The sequence below is a fragment of the Otolemur garnettii genome, unplaced genomic scaffold (genome assembly GCF_000181295.1).
Source record: "Otolemur garnettii isolate 467f Iridium unplaced genomic scaffold, OtoGar3 scaffold00048, whole genome shotgun sequence".
Lineage (NCBI taxonomy): Eukaryota > Metazoa > Chordata > Mammalia > Primates > Galagidae > Otolemur > Otolemur garnettii.
The window spans coordinates 10,376,114-10,395,047 of NW_003852443.1; the positions used below are offsets into that span (position 1 = coordinate 10,376,114).

Consider the following 18,934-nt stretch of genomic DNA (forward strand, 5'->3'; position numbering starts at 1 on the left):
CAGTGATGAGGGAATGAGGAAAATAAGACAATAGAAATAGAGTAGTATTTATAGAGTGGGCCCAGGGGGTCAATGCCCTTGGTGCAAGAGACAGTGATGACCCTGAACTCTGGATGCACTCAGTTTTTATTACTTCTCTGGATTGGCAAATGCGTATTTGCAACAAAAATATATGTCATCCTTTCGGTTTCTCATGCCCTAATTTTCCATTACCCACCTGATTGTCCTTTAACTATTTTCATTACTTTTACTTCTTCTTTTTTTTTTTGCTGGGACTGAGTTTGAACCCACCACCTCTGGCATATGGGGCTAGCGCCCTACCCTTTTGAGCCACAGGCACTGCTCCATTACTTTTACTTCTTAAAATACTTATGAATCACTAACAGGATTACAGGAAACAAAGCAAAAGGGAACATGGACTTTGGAGCTAGTGACCACCCAGTTAATCGTCTATGTTCCTGTGGGGTAAATTAGTTGATGCCCTACTCATCTCAGGAGCTGGGGAGAAAAAAGCTGAATCTTCTTATCTCATGCCCACAAGAACTAGTCTTTCTTGCTCAATGAATCAGCTGCAGGTACTGTCCTAGTTAATCTTAAAATGACTTTCCAAGCCCTTTCAGGCCCCCAGCCAGGTCCTTACAGATCTTTTCCCTGAAGCTCTCACTGACTTTAGCCAGGTCTTTGTAGGCCTTTTTCCTGAAGTCCTTTGATGTTCATGCCAAGGTGTCTTGTGAAGCCCCCAGTATAGTTATCTTCTTTCTGGAGGCTCGTGCCCTCTCCCATTATCCTGCACACCTGACCCTGATCCCAAAACTTTTCATACAATCATTTCATTATTATATCAATCTAACTCTACTCCCATAATCCTAACTTCCCTAATGCTCACCCACAAATTATAATTAGACATATACACATTTCATTTTAAATTAACCCATGCTTTTTCTTGTTTTATCATTAAAAATTTTAAACATGTACAAAAGCAGACAAATGGTCTAATAAACCCTCATGTGCCTGTTATCTAGTTTAAACAATTATCAGCTCATGGTTAATCTTATTTCATCTTTATCCCCACCTGCTTCTTCACACTCTCTATTATTTTGAAGTGTAGTTCAGATACATTCATCTATAATACATGTAATATATTTTCATACCTAGAAAAGAATTCTTAATAGCATAAAGTAGCAAATATAAAAATATTACATTTCCAATTATAAGTATCATTTGTTTTAAAAAATATTTTGTTTGACTCAGGATCCCAATAAGGTTTATACAAATATATGACTTTCAAGTTGCCCCTCTCACTCATGACCTCTCTTTTCTTCTACCAAGTTTAGGTCCTGTGGTGTAGCATAGTGACCATTCTCTTGACTTTTTTGCTCTTCCTTACCATCCTACTTATCTGGCAAAGACTAACCTGTTTAAATACAATGATATGCTTAATCTATGGCTGGCAAAATACTATCTTAAGTAAATACATTTATATGCTTAATCTTATCATAGCAATTAAATTTATTGGAGGAATATTGTACAACATGCTGACCAGACTTATTTTAAATCTATGATTGTAGTTATCAAGTGTGCATTTAACACTGCTATTATAGTTCCTTAGTAAATTTACCTTTTTTTGGTTTGAGAACATTGTTTGATACTATATTTCTCCTTATATCACTAATATCACCTCCAACAAAAATCAAATGATATGAAATAAAAAAATCGAAAGCTACAAACAAATCTTCACAAAATCTATGTGCCAATTCTTAACTGATAGTCTTACTGTATACATAAAATAGATGTACAGGTGACCGCCAAATATAGTCATCCTACAGTATCTGCAGAGTTCCAGGACCCCTGAGATACTAAAATCTGAAGATGTTCAAGTCCCATATGTAAAGTGGCATAGTATTTGCATATAACCTATGCATATCTTCCAGTATACTTTAAGTCATCTTTAGATTACTTATAATCCCTGTTATAATGTACATGCTATATAAATAGTTATATTGCATCTTAAAATTAGTATTTTTTTAGTTGTTATGTTGTTACTTGTTATTCTTTTTCTGAATACTTTTGATCCATGATTGGTTGACTCTGCAGATATAGAACTTGCCCACGTAGAAGGGCTGACTGTGTATTAAGTAAGCTTATAAGCTCTGTCTGTACTCAGTGTGTTCTCATCATTCATTATATTCTGGAAGATTGCCATTGATCTTATCTATGGCTAACTCTTATTTATGCTCTGGATTCTAAATACTCTGGCCATCTCAGGAACTTTGTATTATAGTTATCTTCTGCAGTTCTCCTCCTTTTTGCATCATCTCTTTCCATTGAATTACTCCTGTTGGCATATATATAATACTGCATCAGTACAACCATCTGGGGGATGGGACCAGACCTGACCCCATATTCCCTTTAGGTTACCACTCATTTCTCTTTCCTCTTTAAAATAAAATTTCTTAAATAACTGTCTATGGTTGGTATCTCTAACCCCCCTCCACTTACATTCTCAAAGTACTTTGTTTAGATTTTGTTTCCACTAACTTTTACTGCACTTGCTTATTTCAGAGTCAGCAATGATCTATGTATTGTTAAAGCCAGTAGTCAGTTCTCTTTTCTCATCTAACTTGAGTTGTTAATAGCCTTTGAATTAATTCGGTTACCTACACATTTTCTTGAAACATTTTTATCTTTCTGCTTCTTTGATAACACCTTGCTAGTCTTTTCTTTTTAGTCTTATTTGCATATACTTCCTTTACTAGAATTATGTCTATGGCTTTCTCTTTTTGATGATTTCTTTAGGCTTATTCTGTCTAATAAAATCTATGCTGATGAAAATAATCTGTATCTACTGTCCTTTATGGCATTTGCTAGCAATTTCTGGCTGTTGAGCCTTGAAATGGGGCTAGCGCAACTAAATAATTGGATTTTAACTTTTATTTAGTTTTAATTAGTTTAAATAGCTGTATGTAGCCAGTGTCTACTATATTAGATTGTATATCTATAGGTGATTTTATCCATTCCCACAAATTTAAATATTGTGTATTTTCTAATATTTCCTAAACCTAAGTTTCCAGTCAAGACTTCTTTAGCTACAGACTTGTATACCTGTGTAATTAACATTTCCTCTTGGGAGTTCAGTAGACAGGGACACAACAGAATTATTATTGCTTCTCCCCTTCCTTTCCATGTCTTCCCTATTTCAATAAAAATTTACTGGACAGCACCTGTGGCTAGGTGGGTAGGGCGTCAGCCCCATATACCGAGGATGGTGGGTTCAAACCCAGCCTGGCCAAACTACAACAAAAAAATAGCTGGACATTGTGGTGGGTGCCTGTAGTCCCAGCTACTCGGGAGGCTGAGGGAAGAGAATTGCCTAAGCCCAGGAGTTGGAGGTTTCTGTGAGCTGTGTGATGCCACAGCACTCTACCGAGGGTGATAAAGTGAGACTCTGTCTCTAAAAAAAAAAAAAAAAATGATGAAATGTTCCCTTATATAACTAATTGTTAAGACTTATATTAGGGTTCCCCAGAGAAACAGAACCAATAGAAGATATTGTTATTATTACTACTAGCAATTGGCCCATGTAATTATGGAGGCTGAGAAGTTTCAAGACCTACAGTTAGCAAGTTGGGGACCCAGGATAGTTAATGGTTTAGTTCTAATCTGAATCTGAAGGCTTGAGAACCAGTAGAGCCAATGGTATAAGTTCTAGTCTGAAAGTTGGCCTATTTAAGACCTAGGAAGAGCTGGTGTACAGTTTTGAGTTCAGATGTAGGAAAAGATGGATGTCCTAGCTCAAGGCAGTTGGGCACAGGGAGTTTGCTCTTACTTAAAGGGGGATTAAACTTTGTTCTATTCTGGCCTTCACCTGATTTGATGAGGGCTACCTCAGTAGAGAAGGCAATCTATTTTACTTAGTCTGCTGATTCAGGTGTTCATCTCACCCCAAAATACCCTCACAGAATGTGACCTAGAGTAATGTTTGAACAAGTATCTGGATACCCTGTGGCCCAGTCAAGTTAACATACAAAATTAACCATCATAAGGCCAAAAACCTGGGAGCCATTTTTTATTTTATTTTAATATTCATTTACTTTGCCACCAAGTCATAGCGTCTTTATTTCCAAAATTATCTTGAATCTGAACAATTCTCATTTTTACTACTACAGTTCTAATTGAAGTTATTATCAGTTTTTGTTTGTAAAACTGCATTGGCTTTCTACCTAGTCTGTGTTTGAGGCATAAATCAGATCTTATGTGTCTTTTGCTTGAAATTCTCTAATGGCTTCCTACTGCAGCCACAGTGAATTCTAAATCTTTACCTTGACTTTCTGGCTTATGTTCATTTCTTTGACTTCATTTTCTTCTAACTTCCCATTCTCCTTTTTGCTCCAGCCACACTGGCCATCTTTATGTCTTGCAAACAAGTTCTCTGAACCTCATTTTCCTAATTTATAAAACAGGAATAAATATTTGTTTTGGTACAATTGTTACAGGTGTTAAATATAACTATATGTGAAAGCATATACAAATTGCAAAGTGTTACACAAATGTGAGGTGGTGATACCGATTCTTCTTTTCCAATCCTTACTCTTTTTATTTTTCTTGTTTAAAGGTATTAACCTATTTAAGCAAGAAAAATAAAAAGAGTAAGGATTGGAATGTTTAATGTTTATTTAATATTCATTTGAAGTGAGAATAGCAGATACCCTTATTAGTTCCTCATTTTAATGGAAAAGCTTTTAATATTTTACCATTGGAGGCTGGGTGTGATGGCTCACGCCTGTAATACTAGCACTCTGGGAAGGCCGAGGCAGGTGGATTGCCTGACCTCACAGGTTTGAGACTAGCCTGAGCCAGAGCCAGAGCCAGAGTGAGACCCCGTCTCTAAAAATAGCTGGGTATTGTAGCAGACACCTGTAGTCCCAGCTATTTGGGAGACTGAGGCAAGAAAACTGCTTTAGCCCAAGAGTTAGAGGTTGCTATGAGTTTTGATGCCATGCACTCTACCGGGGGTGACAAAGTGAGACTTTGCCTCAAAAAAAAATTGTTTTTTTTTTACTATTGGGTGCGATATTTACTGTGGTTTCAAAAAAAAATATTAATACTTATATCAGATTAAGGAAACTAAGCTTATAGTATTCTTTTTGTTGGTGTTTAGTAAAATGGAAGATGGTGGGAGGATAGGAATAAGTTTATAAAAAATATGCTCTTTGACTTCAAGGAATAACAAAATAGGAAAAGATATAAGAAACTTTATTTCAAAGGAGTCCTCTGGAACACTTCTTTAAGGAAATCATGTGTATGAATCTTTCAATTTATAGGCAAATCTGGATGTGGTTATTATATAAAAGGATTATTTGCTTTAAAATTTTGTTTCAGAGGTCTTTTTATTTTTAAAATTTTACTAATGCATTTGAATAGGTATAATATAGACTTTATAAAAGATTGCCTTGCAGATTTTTTTAATCATAGAATTTTTTTTTTTTTAAACCTGAAGCTATTGGTCTTGTCCTTGTTTTTTGTTCATTATTAGTTTTGGTTCTTTTGTTTTACGAGTTGAACCCAGTATAAATTAAATTATGAGATGGCGGACTACAGCCTGTGAGCAAGTCCTGCCCACTGCTTTGTACAGCTTAAGAACTAAGAATGCCTTTTACATTTTTTAATTATTAAAATAATAAAAGAGTATTTTGTGACATGTACAATTTATGTGAAATTCAAATTTCAGTTTTTATTGGAACATAACCACCCCATTTATTTATGTTTTGTCTTCAGCTGCTTTCATTTTATAATAGGAGAGTTGAGTAGTTGTGACAGAGTGTGGTGCTTTTGTCAGTTCAGGCCCTAGTTGGATTAATCAAATCTCATTATTTTGGACTGTTGCACTATCAAGTTCAATGATGCGCTTATAACTTGATAGCATTTTAAGTACCATATGTATTGTTTGGTTTTTTTTTTTTTTTTGGCCAGGGCTGAGTTTGAACCTGCCACCTCTGGTATATGAGGCTGGTGCCCTAGTCCTTGAGCCACAGCCGCTGCCACATATGTATTGTTTTATTGTGACAATTTTATTTTTTTAATTACAGTGCATACCCATCATGAAAAAACAAGAGAAAAAGAGAAAAGTGGAGTTTGAATGTTGCCATTTTAGGGCAATGTGGAGTGTGAACTGTTTTGATATTGAAATGGAAATCATTGTGTTTATTATGCAGTAACATTATAGCTATGCTAAAAGAATACAATATATATTGACATTGCCACAGTAAGTTCTTATCATGATATTCCCAACCCACAGAAAAGCAATGGTTATAAAAATTAGAGAATTAAAAATGGAATATCTCGTCATTGCAGAATTAATTTCTTTATAAAAAGTGAAAGTGAGGCTCAGCGCCTGTTGCTTAAGTGGCTAAGGCACCAGCCACATACACCTGAGCTGGCGGGTTTGAATCCAGCCCAGGCCTGCCAAACAATAATGACAACTACAATTAAAAAGTAGCCGAGCATTGTGGAGGGTGCCTGTGTAGCTACTTGGGAGGTGGAAGCAAGAGAATCGCTTCAGCCCAGGAGTTGGAGGTTGCTGTGAGCTTTAATGCTACGACACTCTACCCAGGGGGACAGCCTGTGGCTCTGTCTCAAAAAAAAAAATAGTGAAAGTGAGGCTTTATCCAAAGTTTCTGAGAGGCTTGTTTGTGAGGCAGAGAAAGCCATTTGCCAGTGGTGAATTAATTGCATTTGATTGCAGCAGCAGAAGAAAATGTATTTGCAGCAAGTATACTTATTTAACACTAGTAGTCATTTAGCAAGAACAGTTACTTGGAGTATTGAGAAAATTGGGAGCAACATGAATAGTCATTTAAAAAATAAGGCAAATGATTTCAAGTGATCCTCTTGGATCTTAATGAGTTGACAGATGTTACAGATACCACTCAATTGTATTTTAGTTGAAGCTTCAACTCCATGCTTGAAATGACTAAAGAATTAGCTTCTGTAAAAAGTTAGTGGGGAACATCTTTAGGCGAGAATATTTTCAAAGAAGTTGAGAAAACAACAATTTACTACAACCTGAAGTGGGACTGCAAAGATGTATTATAACTACTGGTGATAAAAATAAGTGTGTAGTAGAAAAAGGCTTAGTTTGGACAAATTTACAAGGCTCATGAAATTGTAAGGCAGGGGTGTCCAACTTGTGGCTTCCAGGCTGAGTGCAGATTGAGGACTGTTTTTGCCTTTCTGGGGGGCTGTTTTTGCTTTTCTGTGGTACTGGAGATCACAAAAAGTATGCAAGGACCTTTTCTTTTGGTCATCGGCTTTTGTTAGTGTTTGTGTATTTTCAGTGTGATCCAAGACAACTTTTATTCTTCCAGTGTGTGACAGAAAAAAAAAGATTGGCCCTTACTGTCTGGGTGTTTAAATTCTGTGTTTATTCATTGTATTATTCAACAGCAGGTACTTTGCAGAGCATATTTGAATCTGTCATTGTATTTTTGAACTAGTAGCATCAAGGAGAACTTGAACTTTATTGTCAGTTATGTGAACTTTTATCAGAAATGGAAGTTGGATATCTTGACATGGCCCATCACACAGCAGTTTGATGGCTTAGCAGTAGTCAAGGTTTATTGTAACATTTTGAGCTCAGGGCCCAGATTGAAATATTTCAAAATGAGAAGGATCACCTTCAACTGCTAACCGCTATGTTTGAATACAGACTGGCTTTGGAAATTGGCTTCTGCTACAGACTTTAAAATGATTCTCAATGAATCCAAGGCAAACCAATACACAGATGCAAAACCTATACTGAGGTAAAGTTATATGGAAAACAACTAACATTGTCATGACAAAAAGTAACTTATAAAAAAGTGCTATGCAAAGTTAAAACAGAAGCCAGATCACCATTTCCACACATATTTGCAGCAAATGCCTTCATTATCTGAGTTCAAACTACAGTTTCAGTAGCGTTTTTTAGCCCTCAGTGTTAAGAGCAAAGGCAATTTTTATATTTCTAAACCATTTAACTATATAATTGAGGAACTCCAATGTTTGATCAGGAGTGATTGATTTACAATGTAATGACACTCTAAAAGGCAAATATCAAGAGAAGACTCTGAGTTTTATAAATGTCTTCCAAATGATGAATCTGCTCAGTTAAAATTGTGTATTCATGAATCGATATCAACATTTGGCTGTATGAAAAGGCATTTAAAAAACCAAATATATAAACTCTCATTACAAATCAGCATTAATGAATTATTATTTGTAATCCATTTTGATCACAGAGAACCCTTAACTTTGACCCTCAATGAAGTTATCCATTCCTACAAAATAGTCTGTTCTTTTTAGTGGTAGACCTAAACTACAAAAAACAAGAACTTGAGTACCATTGTTATAACAGCTTGAGCATCCCAAACCTGAAAATCTGGAATCCTCCAAAATCTAAAACTTTTTGAGTGTTGACAGCTTTTTTTTTAAACAAGTTATTGCCCTGGATAGAGTGCTGTAGTGTCATAGCTCACAGCAACCTCTAACTTGGGCTCAAGCAATTGATATCTTTTTTTAAATTTCAAAATATTATAGGAGTACAAATGTTTTGATTACATGAATTACTTTTGTACGATTTGAGTCCAAGTTAAAAGTCTGTGTTCATCACCCAGATAGTGTGCATTGTACCTATTAGGCGAGTTTACCCATTTCCCTTTTCCCCTTTCCCACCTGCTTGATTTCTGTTGAGTTTGTGGACTTGTTTAAATCAAGTAATAACTCTTTATTTTATATGGAATAGTAGTCCTACTTATATTAAATATTTTTAGATAAAACCCAGAGACCCAAATAAATTTGTAAAGCAGACATTGACTTTCATAAATGGTTTCCATCTGAAATGTGTTCCACTGTACCAACCTTTATAAGCAGGCAAATATTAGAAATGTTTGATTTTAGAAAGTTGTTAGTGTCACTTTCCAAGTCCTGTCAGGTACAATAACGTAGATTTTGAAAGGTTTTCTTACTCTGGGTTCACCTCAGAGCTTAAAAAAGTTTTCTTCAGTAAAGTGCTCAGTATTTTGAGGGTTGGCTAACTCAACAAAATATGTACTTCTTTCCTTATAAACAAGGAGAGAACATTTTTATTACCAATATGTAAAAACAGATTTGCTATTAATTTTGTAAATTAATGTAGGTATGGTGTAGAGTGTTGAAAGAAAAGAGAAATAATAGAAAATAATGTTTCTGAACACATTTAAAAATATTTTTAAATTTGGAAAGGTGTTTTATTCTATGTAAAGTCTATTCTTTTCCTAAATGGCTTATAATGTACAATATAGGCAAAAATATGAACTATATGTGGGTAAAGGTTCAGATAAAGGTTTTGTCTCTACACATTAGTTAAATTTAGAGAAATCCTAAAATGAGAAAATTGTCTCATGTTTGCTTAATATATAGAATTTGGCATTATTTTTCTTATATCTAAGTCTCTTAATATTTCATTTAGTTTTGATTTAACTCTTGTTTTCTAGATGAAGCATTGGATGATTTAAAATCCCAGAAGAAAAAAATAGTAAGTTAACTTTTACTTAAAGTTAATCTATATAAAACTAATAAGAAGCGAATAATTAATGTTTATATGTTGTAAGCTAATGACTCACCAAGGAACAAGTATGCTTTTAGATAGCATTTTAATTGTGAAGCTAAATTATATATATTTTTGCTAGTTAATAATGATTGACAGGAAAAGTAGTTTAGATGGACTTTTGAGATTCTGAGAATCTGTGTTAGTTGAAAGCCAAGAAGTATTTAAAAGAATATATTGGAGGACTGGCTTGGTTCTGGTAGTATGGTGGTTACAATGTCTGCCACATACACCAAGACTGGAGGGTTCGAACCCAGCCTGGGCCAGCGAAACGACAATGACAACTGCAACAAAAATAGCCAGGCGTTGAAGCAGGCACCTGTAGTCCCAGCTACTTGGGAGGCTGAGGCAAGAGAATCACTTAAGCCTAAGGGTTTGAAGTTGCTGTGAGTTGTAACACCACAGCACTCTACCGAGAGTGACATAGTGAGACTCTGTCTCAAAAAGAATAAATAAATAAAAGAAATATATTGGAGGACTAAATGAAGCAGAGAAGGTAAAAAAGGTGAATGCCCAAATTGTTTATTAAAACCAAAAAAGGACCAAATATCTATCTATGTCAGTTCTTAGGGTTTTTTTACACCATAAGGCCAAGAGAGAAGAAATCAGGAAAATTGATCGTAAGAGACAAATTCAACATGAAAAGATTGAAGAAAGGGAAAGAGAGAAAGAAGCTTTTTCTTCAATGTCTTCAACTTTCTATCAGGAACTCTGATCACATGGGTATTGCTTGGGGCTAGTAAAATGCATCCTTCAGTTCAGTTAGAAAAAGGGCCAACAATAGAGGAAGGGTTCAGCTAATTAGGAGACTAATGGGGAGGATTCCTTGAGCCTGGGCAACATGACAAAATCCAATCTCTTTATAAAAAAAAAAGGTGGGGAGAGAGAGAAAGGCCTCTAGATGTTTGCAGGTTGATATATAATAGTCTGTAATAAGGGAATTGAACTTGATGTTTGTCTTAGAATTGAGTTGTTTTTTTTTGTTTGTTTGTTTTGTTTTTTTTGAGACAGAGTCTTAACTTATTACCCTCCATAAAGTGCTATAGCATCACAGTTCATAGCAACCTCAAACTCTTGGGCTCAAGCAGTTCTCTTGTCTCAGCCTCCCAAGTAGCTGGGACTACAGGTGCCTACCACAAAGCCTGGCTATTTTTAGAGATGGGGGTCTCACTCTTGCTCAGGGTGGTCTCAAACCTGTGAGTTCAAGCAATCCACCTGTCCCTCGGCCTCCCAGAGTGCTAGGATTATAGGTGTGAGCCACCATGCCTGACCTACTTAAGTTTTTGATAAGATTATTTTATAAATGTGAAAATGATAATTGCTGATAGTATTATCATGTTACATGGAAACATTTTAAATGAAATTTAATCAGATGCAAATGATCAATTCAGTTCAATGATTTTAGTCTAATTTATGACAAGTAATAATTATGTATGAAAGTAATAAAAATTATGATGGTGAAGACTAATGTTAAAAATTTTTCTGTGAATTGATGATAAAAGACATTGGTCCTGGGCTGGGCATATTGGCTCATACTTGTAATCCTAGCACTCTGGGAGGCACAGGCAGATGGATCCCTTGAGCTCAGAAGTTTGAGACTAGCCTGAGCAAGGGTGAGATCCCCATCTCTAAAAAAACAGCTTTGCCAGGCATTGTGGTGGATGCCTATAATCCCAGCTACTTGGGAGGCTGAGGCAAGAGAATCATTTGAGCCCAAGAGTTTGAGGTTGCTGTGAGCTGTGATGCCAGACCCTTTACCGATGGTGACGAAATGAGACTCTGTTTCAAAAAAGAAAAAAAAAGACACTGGTCTTAAGGTTTTTAAGTACCTGAAAAGTAAAGGAATTTAATTCTGGACAGATGCCTTAGCTTTGTTTGATGCTTCTTTGGTGTTCTGTGAGGTATTTATTAAAACTGGGTTGGTAATTTTGATGGTCCTAAATTGAAACATAGAAATATCTTTTTATTATGTTTCTGTTTTTAATATGTTTTACACATTATGGAACAGCCAGATTCAAAGAGAGAATACTGATGGTCTTAGTGATACGAAAGTTGTGATACGATTGAGTTTGTTGGTGAGATAAAAAGAACCTGGTAGTATTCTTTTTTGTACTAAAATGGAGAAATATTGGTTAAAGGATAAAAAACAAAGGAAAAGAAGACAAAAGAAAAACAAAAAAAGGGATAAAAATTGTAAGTGATGAGAAATAGCACAATGTCATTGACATTATGTGACCAGAAAACAGACTGTTGAAAAAGATATGATTAGGGAAAATCTTTCAATGGAGTAACACAGAAGAATTGGAAATATCTGTGAAAGGCTATGGAGTGTGCACATGGTCTTCTGCTGACTGAGAATGGAAATGTGCTTTGAACCTAGATCTTTTCTGAGTTCTAAGTTTCAAGTTCATGTCCTTGCCACTGATTAGAGTACCTATTTAAAACATGTTATTAACTTAAAATGTCAAATGGCTGTGTTAAGCTAATATGTGAAAACATTTTGTTAGAAGTACATGCAAAAGGGGAATGGATTTGTATTTCTTAGTCCTTTTAAAATTTTTATTTAAGATAAATGAAGCATAAACATGAATACTTGCTGAATAATCTAGGAGGAATTGCAGTTATTTGATGATATAGCATTTTGGTTTTGAGTTTTTGTATTGTTTTACAGATCACAGTTGTATCTAATCTTTTAAAACCTAGTGATAGTCTTAGTCTAAAGCGGGGTTTTTCAACCTCAGTACACTGGTATGCTGTGAGAGGATCTTAGGTGTGCCACAAACATTTTCAAAAATCATTAAATTATTTTTGAAAGAAGTTCAAAGCACAGTAAGTTTTTTTTTTTTTTTTACTCTTTATATGGATCAACACAGTTTATGTGTGTGGTGGAAGTTTAATTATAGAATCAAGTGCACCGTGAGATAAAAAAGGTTAAAAACAGTGGTCTGGATAAAGCTTTGCTTTCCAAAGCAGTAGCTACTAGCTCCACATAGTTGTTAAACTTAACTTATTTAAAATGAAATAAAATTATAAATTCAGTTCCTCAGTTGCATAAGCAACATTTAAAGTGTGCATTTATTGCATATGGCCTAATGGTGACTATTATGCTATTATAGACCATATCCATCATTATATAAAGTTTTATTGTACAACAGTGGCCCAAAACATTAAATATCTAATTTGTAAGAGGTCGGGGATTTGGTATTTTAATATTTCATGTAGGTTGGGGATGTATTTTATCATGTCCTTTCTCTAACTCCATTCCTAATTTTCTAATACTTTTTCCTATAGTGTTATTATAAACTTTTTATTTACATCAGAAAAGTCAACTTACTTATTTTGACAGTTTATCCTAATTTTGAAATAATTAGGAAAATATTTTAGTTTTGCTAAACTAGGTTAAAAAAATAGTTCATCTAAGAATCTAGCATCTTATATGTTGAATTTAGTGTTTAATGAGGAAGCTGTTAACTGCTATTGTGGCAGCGTATTTTAAACTATATTTTCAACTCAGAATATGTTCTGGGCTGCATTTTAAAATAAATGTCCTTTGGAGTGAATATGACATTTAATGAATCTAAGGGGCTATCAGTGATCATTGAGAAAGAAAAGGTTCCATTCCAATTTTTGTAAAAGCATTTTATCCTACACATTAGGTAATTGTCATAACTATGACTGTCTTGTACCAAAGTTCAACTTTTTCTGATGTTGGGCCATAACTGTTAAAGCGATACTTTATTAGTGACTACATTTTAAGTTTAAACCCATGTATTAAGCTATAAAGTGATTTGCGTACATTGTAAATAAAGTGTTATAATAATGAAGTGTTTTAATTATAGTCCCTAGTATGAGTGTAAAACTCAGTAAAATTTTTACTTAAATACTATGTTCTGGTTTTTTCTTTTCCCTCTAAAGTTCCTTGAATCTAAGTTAATAAGTGAGGGGGGGCAGAGTTGGCTTTATCTTTTAAAGTCATCTGAGCAAATTCCATGGCTGTTCTCCCAGTTAGTGAGTTTTCATTGCATTTGCAGCAAGTTAATTGCTTGTGCTAATAAATAATCTAAAATCGATGCTGACAGCAGTTAATTGGCACAGAGATTTTATTTTGTAAAGCTCTTGGCTAACGACCTTCTTTAAATTAATAGCATTAAGTGCTACGAGGAAATAAATCTGAGGAATTGCCTGTCATTTGCTTGTCATGTCTAATAACTTCCAATAATGATGGCTGATAGATTTTTGCACATTCCATTATTGAAGTTGGAGCATGTAATTATTCTCCTCATTATATGTAAACAATTAGCAATATTTGGTATTTCCTTGCAGTAAAGCTGTTGAGTACAAGTAACATATTAGAGGTTAGAAACCATTTTAAAATCTGGATTTTAATTATTTGAATGTAGGAAGTCTTTTGTTGTATCTGGATATATTATGTGTTATTTTAAGCCTCGTACTTGAATACTTTCTGAATAGGACTTATAAAAATAAGTAGTAGGTATATTTTAAGTGTGAAAATTTGTGGAAATTTTTGTTCATAGCTTGAAGAAGTCATGGAAAAAGAAACTTATAAGACGGCGAAATTAATCCTTGAAAGGTTTGATCCAGATTCAAAGAAAGCAAAGGTAAGGCTGTGATATCACTACTATTTTATTATAAATTGCACCTTGTAATAATAGGTCACTGTAATAACATGATTGTAATTGACAGGAGTTTGAGCCGCCATCTGCTGGAGCAGCTGTAACTGCAAGACCTGGACAAGGTAAATAACTTTGTAGAAACTGCTGCTGCTGTTGGAAAGATCCATATTTACCCAAGTGAGTTCAAAAGTGTGTTGAAGGTGTGTAAAAACTTATGTAGAATGCTTTTATGTTAACTGATGTTTGATAATTTGGAATTAATTTGAGGTAGATGGCAGTAATTTTTTTTTATTTTATGTGAATATGTTGATAAGCTATGATAAGATATCCAATATCTGTTGATTGGTTTTATATATATAATTGGTTTTAGTCTTTTGAAATGTAATTCCACTAATATTTCATAAGATTTTTTTCCCTTTCAAACTATGATCTCTTAGAATAACTGTTATGAACTTCCTTACCTTTTTATGTTTTATTTTTGAGAAATATAATGAAGATTCCTGTTAAATTTGAAGTTTCTTCTACAATAGCACTTATTTAGGAAGAGAATAAAATAATTTAGAAATAAGAAAAATGAATTACTGCTATATAATAATGTTAACTCTTTCTTTTTGAGTTTGCATTACTATATTATAATAAAGCCGTCACTATTATATCATTAAATATTATGTAAAATTTAAAAGCTAATATTTTAAGTGATTATATAAAATAATCCCAAGACTGACATATGAAAAGATATTTTTGAGTTTACAATGACTTTTATCTTTGTTCTATATTTAATAATATTAGTTTGTACAGCTTTTATTGCAATGTAGAATATACTGCTTTTAAAAATTTAACTTTAATTTTTGCAGTTTATCAGTATTGTAGCCTACTCTGTAAAGTTAAGATGACATTTAGAACTTTGAAAAGAAAATCCTTGGCCAGGGGCAGTGGCTCATGCCTGTAATCTTAGCACTTTGGGAGGCCATGGCAGGAGGATTGCTTGAAGCCAGGAGCTCAAGACTTGCCTGGGCAACACAGCAAGGCCCCATCTAAAAAAAAATTAAAAATTAGCTGAGGCTGAGGCTGAAAGATTGTGTGAACCTGGGAAATTGAGGTTCACAGTGAGCTGTGAGCAGGCTAGCTGGGTGACAGAGAGAGAGCCTGTCTCTGGGGGGGGGGAAATATATATATATATACACACACATTTATATATACATTCTTTTATAAATATCCTCCACAAAGATATCAAATCATAATGGTTTTAGATTTTCTCAGTGGCAAGGCTATGTGTGATGAATCTCCCCAGTTCCACATCCTACCTAAATAGGATTTTGGCTTATAGGAATACAGAAATACTAACCTGTTCTTTTTTGTTTTTGGCTTATTCTTTTGATGATTGCATGTGATTAAAATATGTATGCTCATGTATGATTAAAATTACTTAGGCATATATAAATGCAATTGAACCTGCTACTTTCATAAGTTTAAATTTTCTACAGTTTATACTTCTAGCAATTATTAAAAACATTTTTTGCCCCCAAAACCAGGTTTATATATACTTCCTAAAGTATTTTGTATAACTAGTACTAATTTTTCAAAAATATTTTTAGGTGAACTCATAGAAGCAGGGAGTAAAATGGCTAATTTTTATGGGTTATGGGAGAGAGATGGAGGAAATGAGGAGGCATTGGTTAAAGGGTACAAAGTTTCAGCTATATATGGTGTTCATAAAGTTCATGTGTGATTTTAAAAAATTACTATTTTAACTAATTTAAATTGCATATGAACTTTATGGACATCCTTATAGGTAAAACTTCTAAGATCCAAAGTACAGCATGGTAAAAATAGTAATACTGTATTATATATTTGAAATTTGCTAGGAGGGTAGATCTTAAGTGTTCCCCCCCTCCCAAAAAACACACAAAGATAACTATAGTATGTGAGTTGAGGGCTATGTTAATTACTTAATTACAATAATCATTTCACAATGTATAAAAATACTTTTAAACTAATCTTAGCAAGTATATATTTAAGATGTGATGTTCGTTTTTTAAAAAATATATTCTTGTACTAATATTCTTAAGTATTTATTATTGTTTGGGCAATGTAAGTTATTTTAAGAATCTAAATGTATCTTACTAACTTTTGAAACCTAAATCAAGATTTTCCTTCTGATGTCATGTTGAAATTATAGAAAAACAATTGCTGGTCTCTCTGCTTTAGATTCCTGTGGCTTTGCTTTTGGATATTGTGATCTCTTAGGGAGAATTAACATTTAGCTATAATATAAATGAATTGTTCATTTAAAAAATTTACTGAATAACTGTTAGGTGCAGACACAATGGGGAATAAAGAGATGAATATAACATGGTTCATAACTTTTTAAAAAACATTTCTTCAGTGGTGCACTATTGTATTTCTTGCTTTTCTAAGTGTGTAGGAATTAATTGTTTTTGGAACTTTTCCTTAACTTTTTAAAAATTCTAGATTATATCTTAACTTTATTGTACTTTTTCAGTGTTATACTTTGTTGTTTAATCCTGTTTGAATATCTTTTCGTTTCCTATTATTTTTATAGCTGGCTTAGTTATTAATTTTATTTGTTCTGTGTTTCAGTGAGTTTGAAGTCTTTATTTCTTTGTTGAACCACTATTTTTTTCTTCTTCCTCTCTTTTTCTTTATCTTTCTAATTTTGTCTTTTGACTTTAGTCTGAATTTACACAATAGAAAGTAGAGACAAAGTTCTTAAAGATACAGATGGGACAATTAAGTTCATGAACTCATCCAAGAAAAAGTGCTACATAACTCATTGCTGAATATCACTGTAGTCATTTTCAAGGGGAGTACACTCTTCAAAGCAATTTTGGAACTCTTATTCTGTAATGGCCATAGGAGCTGTTATCATATGAGGTATGACAATTAAGTTCACAAACTCATCCTAAAAAATGTGCCTTCAGGGATGGACTGGGTGCTGGCATCGATGTGATAGCTTCCCAAGGGGGGTACCTTGAAGGTGACATAGTCATATTTAAAAATAAGGTATGTAGTACTTTTTTAGGATGAGTTTGTGAACATCATTGTCTGAATTTGTATATAGCCCGTGAAAAGATCTGTCCTCCAAAGTTAATCTTATTATGATGTCCTTATTTTACTAGCTCTCTTGCATGATTGCTGAACCAGAACTTTGATTCATGAATAGTAGGCATCTTTCTTTTATATTTATTTCTAAGATGTTAATGATATTTACTATGCTGAGATTCATTATAAATTTTCAGGATAGTATTTTTTGATTTGCTTACATTTAACACTGTAAAAGGTATCATTTTTATTGTACAGTTAACCCATCTAACCTGATCTCTCCCTTTGTAATAGAATTCATTTTTTAGAAAATTTTAGATGTGGCTCGGTGCCTGTGGCTCAAGTAGCTAAGGCTCCAGCCACGTACACCCAAGGTGGCGGGTTTGAATCCAGCCTGGGCCTGCCAAACAACAACAACGGCTGCAACCAAAAAATATAGCCAGGCGTTGTGGCGGGGGTGGGGGGGGGACTGTGGTCCCAGCTACTCGGGAGGCCGAGGCAGGAGACTCGCTTGAGCCCAAGAGTTGGAGGTTGCTGTGAGCTGTGATGCCACGGCACTCTACCCACAGGGACAGCTTGAGTCTCCTGTCTCAAAAAAAAAAAAAAACAAAAAGAAAAGAAAATTTTAGATGTACAGAAAAATTATTACAGGATTTAAAAAATTCCTGAAAAAATTATAGAAATTCCCAAATACTCTCATATCACGTTTCTCCATTTAATACCTTATACCAAAGTGGTGTATTCGTTACAGTTTGATATGCTATTATTAACTGAAGTCCATAGTTTATTCAGATTTCCTTAATTTTTATTTGAGTCTTTTTTCTTTTCCAAGATCTCATCTGGATACCACATTATATTTACTTGTCCTGTCTTCTTAGGCTGTGACAGTTTCTCAGACTTTATTGTTTTTAATGACCTTGGCAGTTTTGGCTTGACCCTTTTCCATAGGAGTTTTTATCAGTGGGAGGAATATAAATTAGACATAAATTAGTATTAGTGAGAAACAAAGGATGGAAAATATGGAGTGCTTTGAGTGAGGGCAGGTTGAAGTTTTAAATAGGGCCATTGGGGACAATTTCATTGATAAGGCAACATTTGATCAAAGACAGGAAAGAAATGAGGGTATGCATGTGGATATCTGAGGGAGGAACATTGCACACAGAGAAATCAGTGAGTGCAAAGACTTGAGTGAAGAATGTTTCTGGAGTGCTCTAGAAATAGCAAGGCCAGTATGGCTGGATTGGATTGGACATAGGGGATAGTAAGAGAGGCAGCAAGAGAAGTAACAAGGATCATATCATGCAGGGCCTTGTAGAATGTGGACCATTGTAAGAACTTCCATTTTCAATCAGTTTAAAAAAATTATTCTGAGCAGAGGATTGACATAGTCTAAATTGCATCTTAAAAGAAAGGTACTATATTGAGAAGAGGCTGCAAAGGAAGCAAAGGTAGAAGCCAGGCGATTAATTAGGAAGCTATTGCAGTAATCCAGGAAAGCATTTGATGGTGTTTAGACTGTGGTTAGTGACAGTGGAGGTGGCTTTTAAAAAGAGTTGGCTTTTTATTCTTTAATTTTAATTTCTCCATACCCCAGCTTAAGGTGCCTTAAGAAGGAGTC

The 18,934-nt window shown here is 34.2% G+C and overlaps 1 protein-coding gene across 1 annotated transcript in view; it reads left to right on the forward strand.

The window, feature by feature from the left end:
- The window catches only part of LNPK (lunapark, ER junction formation factor), a 67,541-nt gene that overhangs the window by 18,467 nt on the left and 30,140 nt on the right, over positions 1-18,934 (forward strand). The window contains exons 5-7 of the mRNA XM_023514173.1: positions 9,507-9,547; positions 14,155-14,238; positions 14,324-14,375. Coding sequence (XP_023369941.1) covers positions 9,507-9,547; positions 14,155-14,238; positions 14,324-14,375 — 177 coding nt within the window. The remainder of the gene's footprint in view (positions 1-9,506; positions 9,548-14,154; positions 14,239-14,323; positions 14,376-18,934) is intronic.